A 14,517-nucleotide genomic window follows, 5' to 3' on the forward strand; every position below is an offset into this window, starting at 1 on the left:
AGGCATAGATTCAGCTGCTTCTGCTATAGAAAATCATTTATTAAAGTGCAATTCTTGTCTAATAAGGGTCATTGGGCATTTCCATGTTCATTATCTCTTGGGAGACTATGGATCAAGTTTGTTTAATGTGCCTGAAAAACACAGGGTTGTTCCACCTGCCAAACTGGCAAACTCAGTCTACAAGACTGAATTCTGACAAACTCTTGTACGGTCAAAGGCAGTTTCAGCTATGATGAGCACACTCTTTTACTACATGCTAGGGCTGTCCACATCTCATTAATAAAAGAAAGCACTTGCATAAGACGCTGAGATGTAGGAAACCATGATGAGATTAGGCACTAGCTCCAAAGTTGCCACTGTCCATATTTGTTAAAAAGAAGAGCATAAATTCAACAATCAGGAATAATATAGATCTTCCTAATGAATGTGGGTTAACTGCAGTGGTAAGCTGTCTCTCTGCCAGGGAGTTTTAAGACAGCAGTCACACACTGCACATTTGTATGTATAAAACTGTGAATTAAGGGTGTGCAAACTCTTACTAAACACAGATACATGCTGTGCTTCTGCTAGCACTGCCTTCACTGGGTTGACTACAGGGGGAAAACCCAAGAAAATTAGAGCTCAGCAAGCTCCTATTAACTTCCCCAGGATGATCAGGGATTTGGCCTCAAGATTTAARACTCAGTCATTCTCACCACTTCTGCACTCACCTGAGAATGTCTCTGAAAGATGCTGGGAAACTCTCTAACTTGAAAACTCCCTTTAACTTTCATCAGGCAACAATGTCTAAGGCTAGAGCTAACATAGCCAGGAGCAAAGTCACCAGAGAGTAAATGCCTTTCCAACCATTCTTTTCCTTTCCAGTCCCCAGCTTTATTTTTTATCCGAGGCTCATAAGTGGTGGCTCAATACCCAAGACAGGTGCAGTGTGGAAGCTCGATGCACCCAAGGGAGCTTGCAGAAACCTGTCTTTCTTTAAATACAGTTCTAAGAGCTACAGTCTTCTGAGGAAAAAGCTCTGCATAATTTGGAAGGTCGAATCTGCAGGGTAAAACTCTTTGAGAAGAAGGGGGAGGGAAAGCTGAATGTGGAGAAGACAGATAAGGAAAGACAGAAACAGTCTCTTCCTTTTGTCATTAGTGTTTCCAATACACAGGCAGAGGAGGAAACTAATGGCTTTATCTTTATCACAAGACAATAGGGAATATTGCAGTTTGAATGAGAAGCAAAGACATCYCTCTTTGCAGGACACTCATCTTCATAGATGAGACAGGAAGACAGGAAGGGCAAATCTAAACACAAATGAAGGTAACTCCTGGGATACAGACTCCAGTCTCCTATTTATGCAAACCTGTGGAGCTCCAAAGCCCAACAGGAACCACTATCCAGCCTCCAACGTTCTATTGCAGTCCCCAGGCCTTCAGAGATGTTCATCAAGTTTGAATGGAAGTTGTTGCACTATTTTTAAGGGAGATGTTGTGTGACAGAGACACAAAACACAGGAAGCCAAAGAATCCCTGGCTCATTTCTTCCCTTCCTCGTATCAGTTTCAGAATTGAGCATTTAATAAAAATAAGTCAGTACACCACCATCACGTGCAGGGGAGATAGAGATAAAGGGAGGAGAAAGAAGCCTAAGTGAATATTGAAGTCTCACATAAACTAGACATAATGAAGAAAAACAGCAGCCCATTTTTCTTTCCTTCAGCATGCAGTGAGTGTGCAGTTTCAAGAAGCGTGCATGGCTTGTGCTTCCTATTAACACAGCTCACATTAATAAATTTAACTCAGACAAATTTAACCATCCTTGGGCCACATTAATCAAAAGCCTGACAAGAGCAATCTGAAAGAGTTGAGAGGGGAAAAATAAACCACAGCTGACACAGGGGATGTCATGCCCTCATTTTCCACAGGCCCTCCCACTCTATCAGCACGTCCACAGTGACTCCTTCCCACAGGACTCCTYCCAGGACCATCCTGCTCTCCTCCTAACACTCCTCACCCAATACCTCTTCTCCAGTGATATCCCTGTTTCCCATTCCCCAGGATCTGCAGCRGAGGAGGAGGAGCAGGATTTTGGATAGTTAAGTATGATCATGTGTAACAGCTACTTGGCCTTGCAGAATGTATTTTATCTGGGCACTTTGTGCTACTGAAACATTTCTTAAGGTGCAGATAAATGAATGCAAAAAGGAGATGAAATAAATTTGTCAGGAAAGCAAGATGACCACAGTCCACAGGAGCTATGGGCAGCCTGCAGCTCTGGGAGTAGACTGAAAGAACAAAAGTTGTCAACTTTTATTCATTACCCATGTCCTCCAATGCTGGAGCTCCCCTTCTCAAGCTGAAATGTCCATACATGAAGACTGTACAAAGTAACAGGAGTTATTACTGGGAAAATCTCCACCCTAATCTCTCATATTTAGCTCTTTAAATGTTTTCTTTTCTGAGTTATGCTTTTTAGCCTAGAAAATGTTGACAAACAAGTCCCTCCATCAGCCAAACCACTTCACAAAAAAGGGCACATCGTAGAAGATGAGGGAACTGAGARGTAACTGCTGATCAAAGCTAAACAAAGCAGCACAAATTAGGCTCAGTGCATCCCCCAAAGCCATCGTTATCTAAAATGCTTAAACAAAATAAGCACATACGTGATTATTCAGATTTGCCTCGAGGCATCCCCACAGCACAAACATGGTGTGCTGCACTGCTGCTCTTCCACTCGATAAACAACAAAGTATTCTGCATCACCTGAGAGGACCGGTGTTGACATTCATGGAATCTGGGAAACTCGAGAGGAACCGTGTTGTGTTTCCTTGCCTTGACACAGTCCCTCACACACAATTTCTATTTCAGTTCAGGCAGCTGGTTTTGCACGCATTCACCTGGTTCATGGATAGATCTAGAAAGCCCTTAATCTTATTGCATTGCACAGCTTCAGAAAAAGGCTGCTTCGCTGCCCATGGCTTCATGRAAATTCAGACAAAACTGCAGGGTCCTACCGAATTTATGTAAAACCTTAAATCAAGAGGGATGTCTCTCAAAAATAAAAAGAATTTTGGGCCATATAGCTGCAATTTAAATCCCGATGATGAGTATTATCACACTCGGAATCACTTGGAACAAGAATCTGTCCAAATGGTTCTTTCAGCAAATCTGTACTGAATGCCTCTTCACTCAGTCACATCTGCATCCTGACGCTACCGAAGAGCAGCTTGACTCCCAGGATATTGTATGGGTCAGTGCTGTGTTGTCATTTCCTCATGTTCCTCATTTCCATAGTGTCTCTCTCCCTCTCCCTCTCTCCCTCTCTCATCTTAACCACAGTCAGGACCAGGACAAAATGCAAGGAGCAATACTGGGTCCAGATGGACATACCAGGAACGCTGGCTGAGGCTTAACAGAATGACAASAGCTGGAATTTGACCAGGATGCTGCAATTACCACCTCCACAGCTGGGAAAACAGGGATCTTGTACTTTTGGGGCAAGCTTGAAACTTCAAAAGAAATAGATCATTTCAAATTGGAAAAAAACCAAAGCAGTTCAAACTGTTGAACTGATTATTCGAACACAGTTTCCTGCCTTTGGAGCTATTTGGTGCTGAGCTTTTTAATTGTTTCAGATTGTTAAAGAAAATTTTGAAGAAAAAAAAAAAAAAAAGGCTTCAGCTCTCCACACTCCCCATGTAAATCTGTCATTTAAAAAGAGTTGTAATAGGCTACTCCCCATTTTCAGCTTTCTCTTAGAAAATAAGAAGGGCAAGAAAATCTATTTGTTCACAAAACAGGTTGTCACTGCAAACTTCTGCCATGACCGCAGGTTGCCAGCAGCTTTTTCTTATGCTTCATTTGGCTACTTACAGAATTCCTCCAAGTCATCCCTTTTTTTAGACTCTGGCATGGCAGTGATGGTGAGCAGTGGGCATGGATTTCCTCCTAGCGTCTGGCAGAGCGTCTGCTGCCTCCAGTAAACCTTCTTGGGGTTCCTGTTTTGTTCCAGGATGTCGAGATGGGACTGAGAAAGAAGCAGGGAAATAGATTTACAAATGAGTTTATGCTTTATAGAACCTCATTTTATTCTACTAGTTGAGTATCATTATTGGTACTAATTTTATCTCTTGCCAGTTTTCCAGCCTTCTTCCTTCTGCCACTCCGTCCTTTTACATACTCAAATACCCCCAAAAAAATAGAACACATCAGAATACATCCCAATTCTCTGAAACAGCACAGGACTATCACTTAAACATTACCTGAACTGTTCTTATGTGCTTTTCTTCCTAGGGTAAAGGAATTTTATGCATACTTGAAGTCCCGAAGAAACCTGCCTGTTCTCATTTTAATAGGAACTGTGTAGTAAAACATGAGAAACTAGTCAATTTTGAGAATTTTCACTGCCTCTCTGTGAAGGGTATGCCAGTAAAACTTAGGAATTCTACACCAGAGGCAGTGAAAAAGTTTACATTGAAACAGCATTTTGTATAATTAGTGGTGAAGAATCTCCCTTCCCAGGAAGTTATTTCAAATGAGGATTTTTTTCCTTCCAAAGTTGATGGCTGTTGGTTTTAAATAATTCTCAAGTCCAGCAGCTTCTTGAGGAATCTGAGAAGAACTGGCAACTATAAGAGAAATATGTTTTTTTGGAAGTGGTTCTGCTTGCCTCCTTAGACACGCAGCCACTTGCCACCCGCACAGCAGATGAGGGGCAGTCCCCGTGGCTCCCGCTCTGTTCACACCGTGGTTGCAAGTGGCAACGGTGCTGCAGGGAGCCCCACTGCAGCTGCCGCCCAGTGCCAGSGAGCACCCGTTGTCTCTAGATTGCTAGAAAGAGATTTATTACCTTATGCGCACTTGCCCTAACAGGTCTTGGACTAAAACACACCAATTTACTTCACCAAATAATCCTCACTCAGTTTCCTTTTTTTGCATTTACAAGTTAAGACTAAATTTCAGTCAATGCTTAAGCAACCAGGCATTCTTGTTGCTCAGACCTTGGAGTTTACCTTTCTTCCAGCCTGTTTTTGCAGCACTCACTTGAAAGCTCACACGGGATGGAAATTTACAGTGTCTGTGTCACAAAACAATTAACATACTGATCTATAAAGTGAATTCAATTATTAGACCCAYCTAATGATCGTGTGCAAATATAGAGGACTCAATATAATCAATTACTTATGTTCCTGGTAACCAGCAAAACATAATTGGATGGAGCTACCATAGAGATTTCAGCTTGATGTCCAAACAATTAACACTTTAATGTAAAAATAAATAGATTACTGTTCATAAAATAAATGTAATTACTAATGGACAAGAAGTAATGAACTGCAAAGTGCACCAAGTTCAAACAGTACTCCTCAATGTGTTTGCTGTAAATGTCTGCAACTATTAAATATATATGATATTCAAAAACACTTCCAAGTTACTAACTCCATATACAAGTTTATCTTCTTCCCCAAAGCACTATGTTCTTAATTGAGCCCTTGGGTTTCTAATCACTTTTAATTTAATACTGATATGCAAAACCTAAACACTTCAAAATGGACAAATGCTTTAAAATGAAAGCTACTGGTGCACAAACYTGATTTAGCTTATTCACTGTGGAAATTAAAGTAACGAGAAAATTGTGGAAATCCCATCACTCAAGACATTTTAAATTACTCAGAGYGAAATAGCTTTTTAGAATATATTAGAGGCAAACATTTTGCAACAGTTTTGCTCTGGCCAAATTGCTGGACAGGACAACCTATCAATCTTTTACATCCCTAATTCCTATTCAGGAAATTCCATGCTTTTTACTGAGTTTGAGCTCATTTACACTTATTCTTGGGCAAAATTCCCCTTAACTTCAACAAGCACTTTATTTGAAGAGGTAATGAAATACTTCAAGATTTGGCCCTGTAAGTCTAGAAATAACCTCTTTTTCATTTCAATTCTATTCATTCAGCAGCAAGTGAGATATTCAGAGATACCCGGAGCATACAAACTCTCCAAACCTCTCTTGCCTTTGTGCCACTGGAAGGTAGAAATCAATAACAGTAAAATAATGATGAGGCACTGCACCTCAGCAATAAAGTATTCAGTGGACTGATTCACCACCATTCCTCAGGATCACATTTGTCTTTTCCCCTGCTGACTGTAGTATATATGTGCCGTCAAGTCTATAGGTCAGATCGTACTGTTGGAGTGCACCCTCCTTCTCTTCCGCATTGATCCACAGCAGAACCAGCACCCATAAACCCAACGAGAAGTGAGCTAGCAGGCAGAGCTTGGGCTGTGAGGGCTTGTCTGGAATTATCTCACATMCTGAAAACAGTTTCTTTGGGTATCCATGATGGGATGCGAAGTGGTTAACAGGAGTTTATTGTTTACATGGGACTGAAGCTAGCCCAAGCTATGCCGGCCACATACAGAGCAGCGTGGCTAGTGAGAGCACGCGTTTTGTTTATCCTTATAGCACTGCTTTCATGTGTGATAATGATAAACTGGTACCAACCTCAAAGTTAAAAACTTAAATTTCACCAATCCATTTATGCATTTATTGCCTAGAATGAAAGGGACTGGCAATGGAAATTTTTTTTTTTTTTTTTTTTTTGTCCCAAGTAGGACAAATCCTACTCGGACGAGGCCCAGCACCAGTGTTGTGGGGTGCAGCTGTCAGCAGAGCTCCTATGCTCCGGCAAGAAGAGAAGCAAGAGGCCCTCGCGCACTTCTGACCTGCCATTAGCACTGTCCTCCTGCCTCTCACCCCTTCCTAACCCAGGAAATGGAGATGCTTGCTTTGCCTCATCTGAGGACTAATAAACACTAATGGTTTGTGTCCTAACTTATTCCATGCAGAAATTTCTACCGACACATTCTGGGCTCCAACAGTTGACATAGGGTTGTGGTTGCAAACAAAATAATGAAAACATCAGGATAATTAATTAACAGCCTTTGAGAGAACAGGCTCAGCACTATTTCAGAATCTATTCGTGGCAGCTCCAATCTGTCAGGCCCCTTAGCTTATCTTGATGCATATATCAGCATTACCATCATCGTGGAGTAGGTGTAGGGGTAATGGTAGGCCAGATAGCAGACATCATCGTTATGAGGGAACGTGATACTGAAGGCGAGTGTGTAGTAGGATCTTCTCCTTGTGCCTCCCGCTGCAGCTGCGCAGCTACGGTAGTGGTTTCTAAAAGAAAGAGGGAAGAGATTGTCACTTTTGGGTGCACCTTTGAAGAAGTCATGAAAGAACTGCACGTTCAGGGAAGTATCCCTGTGCCACGTGCTCTAGGTGACCCTGCGTGTGCAGGGGGGTTGGACTCGATGACCTCTGAGGTCCCTTCCAACCTTAAGGATTCTATGATTCTATGATTCTATCCACCTTGATGCCCCATGCGAGTACAGTCAGTGTGATCCCAGTCTGATCTGTGCTAAACAACACTCGGTGCCACAGCAATGCGCCTATAGACTCTGTAAAAGAAGGAAGGTTAGGTGCAGTGGCAGCACACAGGGATGCACGATCACGATAGACCACTCAAAGCCAGATTTGTGGTTGTCTCGGGATTCACTCAGTAGTCAAAGGGCCACTAAGTCCTATCAGCACACACAAGGTCCTGACATCCCTTTATTAAAACTATAAAAATCCTAAAGTGATTTTCTCCATCTAGTTTCAGGACAGGATCTCATGCAAGAGATTTACTCTGATAAAGAGATGACTTCAGGATGAGTAAGAAAGTTCTTTTAGCAGAGATGAAGAGACAATTCAGGCACTTTAGGGAGAAGCTTCACAGCAAATTGTAGCCACAAATACATTTCAAACAATATTTCTCCCACTTTGCACCAATTATGCTGTTGCCGAAGCTTCTGATTCTCAAGGACTGTGAGGTTTCTTTGACAAATGTTATCATCAATGTTGCATTAAAATGCAAAATACAGGAGACAACCAAAAGATGCAGCTTCAGCTTCTAAAATTTACAATACTCGTTTATTTTGCTGCCGTYCATTTCTGTTCAAAGGGGGTGGAGAGAAAAGATAATTATTCTTGTCAAATTCTCCAAAATAATCAGGCTTTTTTCATAAGACAGACTCAATACAATACTGTTATTTTTTCACCCAAATTTAGTAGTATGAAACACGCAGAATGAATAAAACTGACTGTATCAATAGATAGAAAAGGAACACTGAGTCACAGCAGCAACCTGAGAAGCCTCYGACTTGATCCTTCACCCCAGCATTTCTTTTACAGATGAAACACATTAGTGTTGAACAGAGACTGAGATAGTCTGCAAGAGTCCTCAAATAGATATTTATTTAGTTATTTTATATCACATATGCATTTCACTGGGTCCAGAGCTTGAGTCCATTTTTTTTTTTAAGTCAATGCCATTTGATTTGTTAATTTAGATAGCGAGGGATAATTAAAACTCACTTATTGTATAGTGTGTAAGCAAAGTATTCATCTCCCCAGCCTCTACTGTACTCAGTGTCACTTAGAAGGTCAGGTAACCTTATTTACAAAGATCTGCCAGGAAGTGCTGTGACTTTCTGATATATCCCAACATTCTTCCTCCAAATTCATATCGCTAGTGAGAGGTGTGGGGTGCAGTGAGTCTAGCAGGCAGTCACTGCCTCCCCATCTGCCATGCATTCTGGTAACGTGTTCCTGCCTGACCCTAATACTTCAATAAAGGCTTCCCCTTCTACCATCTGTAATTCTGCAGGAAAAAAATCTTCTCTGCCTAGAAGGCCAATTTACTCAGAAATTTACACCACCAGACACTTCTAATCTTGCTACCCTGCAGTGAATGCTCCTTATTCCTGGCAGTGCTCTGATCTCAAGAGCCTGAGGGACCTTATGCACGCACAGCTCTTGCACAGCTTTACACTTCTGCAGCCCTTCTTGACACTTTCCTCAATCTATAGCAAACTACCTTATRGTAATTTTACAAGTGGCTTTGTGAGGCTTCAATAGTCTCTATTCACACATTACAAAGAAAAAAACACCTGTGCACAAGCAGTGTAAATGATTATGTTCAAGAGCAAGTAATCTGGTCTTCTCGCAGTCTACCATTTAATGCAGTAGCTCTGAATATTCCTAAAGGAAACCTAAATCCCTCTCCTTCTGCTCTTGTCACCCAGGACAGCTCTGTTGCCTCTCTGTTTCTCCACCAAGCAAGTACTTTTTCTTCACCTCTTCCTTAGGGGAGGAAAAAGGCCCTGCCAAGATGTACTCCTCACCACCATACTTATGTTCTCTTTTCAAAAATGTTCCCAAAGTCTTGCATGCACTCCAGAAATTAATACACTAGTTATTAGGGAGGAAATAAAAGAACACGGGGTGTCTTTTAATCAGCACGCAAGCCACATCTACTGTGAATTTCAGTCACTCTCTGCAATAATTAAATCATTTTGCATGCTGCTCTCCGCCAGACATAATGTGCAGGTAGTATGTTTCTAACATAGGTGCGATAGAAAGTTAATTAATAATAATTACTATAACACTTATCACTTACTCTGTACAGTAATTTTTCATGCTCAAAAGTCATTTTCAAGCTGTATTTAATTAAAACTTGTCTCCCATTTATCTGTTCCTGTTCTTTCGTTGGCTGATAAGTGGTGCTAATCAGACACCTTTTATAGGARGGAAAACTGAGACAGAAACAGGTGAAGTCCTTGGCCAAAGGTACCCACAGGCCAGTCAGTAAAGGAGCTAGACTGGAACTCGGAAATTCAGCATCACCGAGATATACGAGAACAACAGGTCCCACTCACCCTATGCTTTGACTTTCTTCCTGCAGCATTTAATCTGATAAAAAGCACTAGGAAATGAAGGAATATTGCATCCTATCAGTTTAGACTAAAATGGCAGAAGAAAATAATCTGTATCACAGATTGAGGCCATTTGAAAAGATTAAATGTATTTTTTTTGTTTCTTTCTAATGGGTCACAATTAAATTCCCTTTTATTTTGGGGTTTGCCATGTTGCAGGCTGGAAAATGTGCAACACAACCTCCCTTCCAATAGTCAGATCTATGCTAGTCCTAGTCAGAATCCCATTCAAAGCAGCATATTCTCACAGAAATATAGCCTGTTAATGCCTGTAGACATATTATCAAGATCAAGGTCTACTGCTGCCTCAGCCTTGTTTTGTAGATATCGTTAGAAGTGAGGAGTGAGACACCATTTTCTGACACATTTCAGATTGACTTCCCTTGTAGGAATCAGCTAGGTGGCCCACTGATGCTCACTATGATGGTTTCTTCTAATAAAGCTCCTAAGAAGAGGAGATCCATTTCTGACAGCTCTAAACAGCCAAGTCTCCATGTGAGAACAAAACACTCCATGCACCTCTTTACTATCTATGAACTGACTACTGCCTGGACAAGTGAGAGGTTACATAATATGCTTAGAATGAGTCACGAAATCAAAGGAGCCAGCACAGTCTCATGAGTTCAGCATGCTGACATTGCCCCTTAAATAATTCGCCTGAAAGAAAAATCGTTCAGTGCATAAAAGCTGCCAAGATAGTAAGCGAATTAGATGATCTTACAGTTACTTTAACTCTGTTTGTCATGGGCGTATCCTGTCACTTCATGAGGAGACCATAAAATAGAGCAGAAGTGTCACTCAACTTTCTTTTGACAAGAGCGCTGCTAATACTCTCCCTAGCAGAACAAGTGTCTTCTGAGACATATGGGAAAGCTACACGGTGACAGAGCAGTGCCACAACATTCATCTTTATGAGTGAACTATCCCATCTGCAGAGAAGATGGATGTCAGCAAGAACTGGGCAACGTGCATCACCCAGATGTCTTGTGAGTCTGCCTTTCCTCCCACTGCCCTTCAGCTCAGAGGTTGCTTTCAGTCAGAGCTGTGGAACAAAAGTAATTAAGGGCATCTTTGAGTTACTCTTGATTTTTGCAAGTCTATCACTCTCTTTCCAAGTTTATGATCACCTTCTGGTAGAAGGAATTAGATAATGGTTACTTAAAATCTGTCAATTCCCTGATATCCTTAGGATAACAAGCAGTTATTCTAGATTGACATATAATTCAATGTATAATTATAAAACACCAAATATTCCAAATCAATACAACTCCACTCTCTTACCTACTCTGAACAAGAATCTGATTATGGGTTTAATTGTACAATCATGGCTCAATCACAAAAGTCATTTATTTAATCACTGCACAATAACTCCCTTGTTAATGACAGGAGGAGTCACTGCTGCAGTAATTAGTATAGAGGGTTTGCCCAATCTGCCTACTGGTGCCCACCCCTTGCCCTCAGAAACCTATAGTCACAGAAGCCAAAGGCCATGAGCATGCAAAGGAACCCWCTGCACCAAGGCAGGTAAGTAGAACACATTCAGAGATGGAAAAGGTCAGGTGGATAAAGGTGGGTGAAAAGTACTTGGAGGACAACATAAAATTGTTATTTGAATTGTTACAGGCAAGATGACTGSTCAAAAGAGGATACTTTCAGCCCGAGACCCCCAAAAGAGGTTGCTAGAGAGATTTGGGATGGATTGGAATTTTCTTCAAATTCAACTTTGAGATTCTGCTACTTCTGAAAGGCAGTCCACTGTCACTGCTTGGCTTTATTGTCTCATCAAATCCACTGCTGAACTCAGCCAGCTCTGAACCTTAACAGTAAAACTGTGAACTTCAACAAAAATACCATTTCTCATAAGAAAGGCCATYACTTTAACTTGCGTTCTAATAACAGCATTACTACACGACCTTGTGAAGAAAGGACTATTGCTTACCAAGTCAGAAAAGCTCAGCTCTATCCTGAGATTACTACTTACGAGTTCAGCCAATTAATGTCATTTTCAGTTTCCTATGTTCAGCTCTTACATCTCTTATAAAGGTTGGTACACGCCAGAGAAATGCAGTAACTCCATTCATCCCATTTCTTCCTGAAGAAACACCTACAACACCTTCAAAACTTCCTCGCAGTCGCAGCTGTGCAAGGTTCAAGCATCCCCAGTTGTTTCCCTTTCCTCCTCTCTAGGTAAGAGAAGTCTGCACTTGCCCTGTTTCTCCCCAGGCACCTAACAAAGATTTCACTTGTTTCCTCAAGTTGCACATTGGACTAGCATCAATTCAGAAACATTTGAAACAGGTAGCAGTGGTGGTGGTCGAAACTTAACCACATCAGCCTAGACAACAAGAAGGGAACAGGGGAAAGGGAAACCACAAACTATTCCCAAAAGATGCACTTACTTGTAGTAGCTGATATCATAGCCCACCCGAAGCCAGCAAGGTCTGCCCTGGAGAGCTTCCTTCACTGAATACATGACCAGCTGCATTCCTACATAAAACAGACAGTTTTAAGTGACAAGCAATTTTCCCTGCTGGAARAGGCATGGGTGGGAAAAGGGAGGGCAGGAAATGCAAGAGGCATTATTATTTTGGCTGCACTCTCTCTGCTGACAGCTTATGCAAAGTAAATACATTTCCCCACAGTCCCCTGCTTGGTTCTCTCAAAGCCATGTCTGCATGAAAAAACTGGCCAAAGGAAACAAGTTGGATCAAGTTCATTTGAAAATATATTATCCGATGGGCCTTTGCAGAGAAAGACTGCAAGGAGCTCTCTATATAAACAGACAGATAAAGGAAAATAAGAGAAAAACAGGAATCAACATACCAAACAGATCAATAATCTCATTTGTCCAGTATTTCACCCTTGGCCATACCATTATTGAATCCTTAATTCTACCATAACATTAGAAAACTGCGGGGCACCCAGTATCGTTCCTTTAAAAAGCAGCAAGAAAAACTAAATATCTTAGAAGACAGTTTAAGCCTTGCTATGAGACCTAAATAATACTGAGTGTGCTATAAATGCTGATAATGACAGTATCTGTCTTGGTACCATATAATACTCGTAGGTGACTTCCTCCTGACCTCCAAAATCTTACCGTTTCATGCCCTAAGGTAGGAGGTTCTCTCTCTGATCTGTGCTGCACACACATTATTCACAGTTACATGAAGTCAGCCCCTTTGCAGGCAGTTTTTTCTATCAAGTTTTGTTGCTCTATATACCTGCCTGCTCTTTCACAGGTTCAACAAGGTACAACAAGGATTTTAGCCTCATCAGGAGAGCTCTCCTACCCCACATATCATTTCCTATTGTTCCAYCCTCCCTGCACCCCTCTCTACTTCACCCATTTCAATTTAATGGCTTCCTCCAGGCTGCTCAGTAAATCTTTGCCATGGTGGCCAGGTTGCAGAGTGGCACAGGGGTCACAGAATCACAGAATCATTGAGGTTAGATGGCTAGATGTATCTCTGGAATTGCTCACAGCTGCACCAACTAGAGCAAGCTGCTCAGGTCCATGCTACCCTGTTAGTAAATACTCTTTTTTGCCTTATGTTTAGATGCTATTCCCTGTATTTTAGTTGATGCTTGTTGCATCTTGTCCTTTCACTAGATACCACCAGAAAGAGTGTGGGTCTGTCTTCTTTACTCCTTTCATTCAAGTAGTCATGCACACTGAKAAGATCCCCCTTGAGCTTTCTCTTCTCCAGGCTAAAAACTGCCAGTCCCCTCAGCCTCTCCTCACAAAACAGATGCTTCAGTCCCATTGCTGGACACATTTTCCTTAGCCTTCCTTTTGTCACTAATATCATGTAGAAGCTCTTCATGTTGCTCTTCACGAGATTTATCTTGGAGCCTGGAGCAGGTGATTCTCAAAAATCATTAACATCATTAATCCTGATGGCATATTTGATGTCCCTTCCTCTTTTGGCGCCTCTAATAAAACTCTCCATCCCTGTAAGAGCTGGCAGAGGTGCCAGCAGACTCAGTACTACCCTGCATCACAGTCAAAGGTGAAAGGGAAAGGCATTTCAAACACCAACTAGCCTAGGGCTAGGAATAACCTCTCTCCTGCTGCCTCATGAACCAGAGACATGAGCTACATACAAGACGTGATTATGCATCAGATTCCAGAACAAAGGCCACAGTGAATTATGAGASACAAATCTTCCCAGAAGCCCAATTCATCCAACAAGAGGACTATGAGACTTAAGGTCTCTAATGCTCTTAATGTCCAAAATTTCAGCACTTGCCCTTCTCCATAAGCTGCAGTACAAGAACACACACAAAGCACTGCCTCAGAGCTATGGTTGATGCCTCAGAGCTATGGTTGATGTTGCTCTGCCATCTCAATTCAAGAAATCACATTTTTTCTTTCCTTTTTCCCTATGGAAACATTCAATTTTAGAAAACAAACAAGTCGGGCTTCTGGCAAAATCTCAGGATTTTCTACGGTAGACTGAGCTGTCAGAAAAAAAAAATAAAAAAAWTTGAAAGAGAGAGGTGGGAGTTTCACTTCCTGACTTGCTCTGCTCCTTGTCGTAGACTGTTCCATGACACATCCTTTTGGTGATGTGAAAATTACACAGTGCCATCTAACCAAAAGCAAAGGAAGGGAAAAATCAAAACACAATGGTGAACACAAGCTGCAAAGTGCTACCACCCTTGGCACTTTGGCACTAAACCAGGATTGGAAACTTCTAGTATCATG

The 14,517-nt window shown here is 41.6% G+C and overlaps 1 protein-coding gene across 1 annotated transcript in view; it reads right to left on the reverse strand.

The window, feature by feature from the left end:
• AGBL1 (ATP/GTP binding protein like 1) overlaps positions 1-14,517 on the reverse strand; it is a 226,126-nt gene that overhangs the window by 167,357 nt on the left and 44,252 nt on the right. Inside the window, exons 14-16 of the mRNA XM_026036318.1 lie at positions 12,209-12,296; positions 7,026-7,170; positions 3,861-4,014 (exon numbers count right to left, since the gene is read on the reverse strand). Of these exons, the coding sequence (XP_025892103.1) occupies positions 3,861-4,014; positions 7,026-7,170; positions 12,209-12,296 (387 nt within the window). The remainder of the gene's footprint in view (positions 1-3,860; positions 4,015-7,025; positions 7,171-12,208; positions 12,297-14,517) is intronic.

The sequence above is a fragment of the Nothoprocta perdicaria genome, unplaced genomic scaffold (genome assembly GCF_003342845.1).
Source record: "Nothoprocta perdicaria isolate Ctin4 unplaced genomic scaffold, notPer1 scaffold_176, whole genome shotgun sequence".
Classification (NCBI taxonomy): Eukaryota; Metazoa; Chordata; class Aves; order Tinamiformes; family Tinamidae; genus Nothoprocta; species Nothoprocta perdicaria.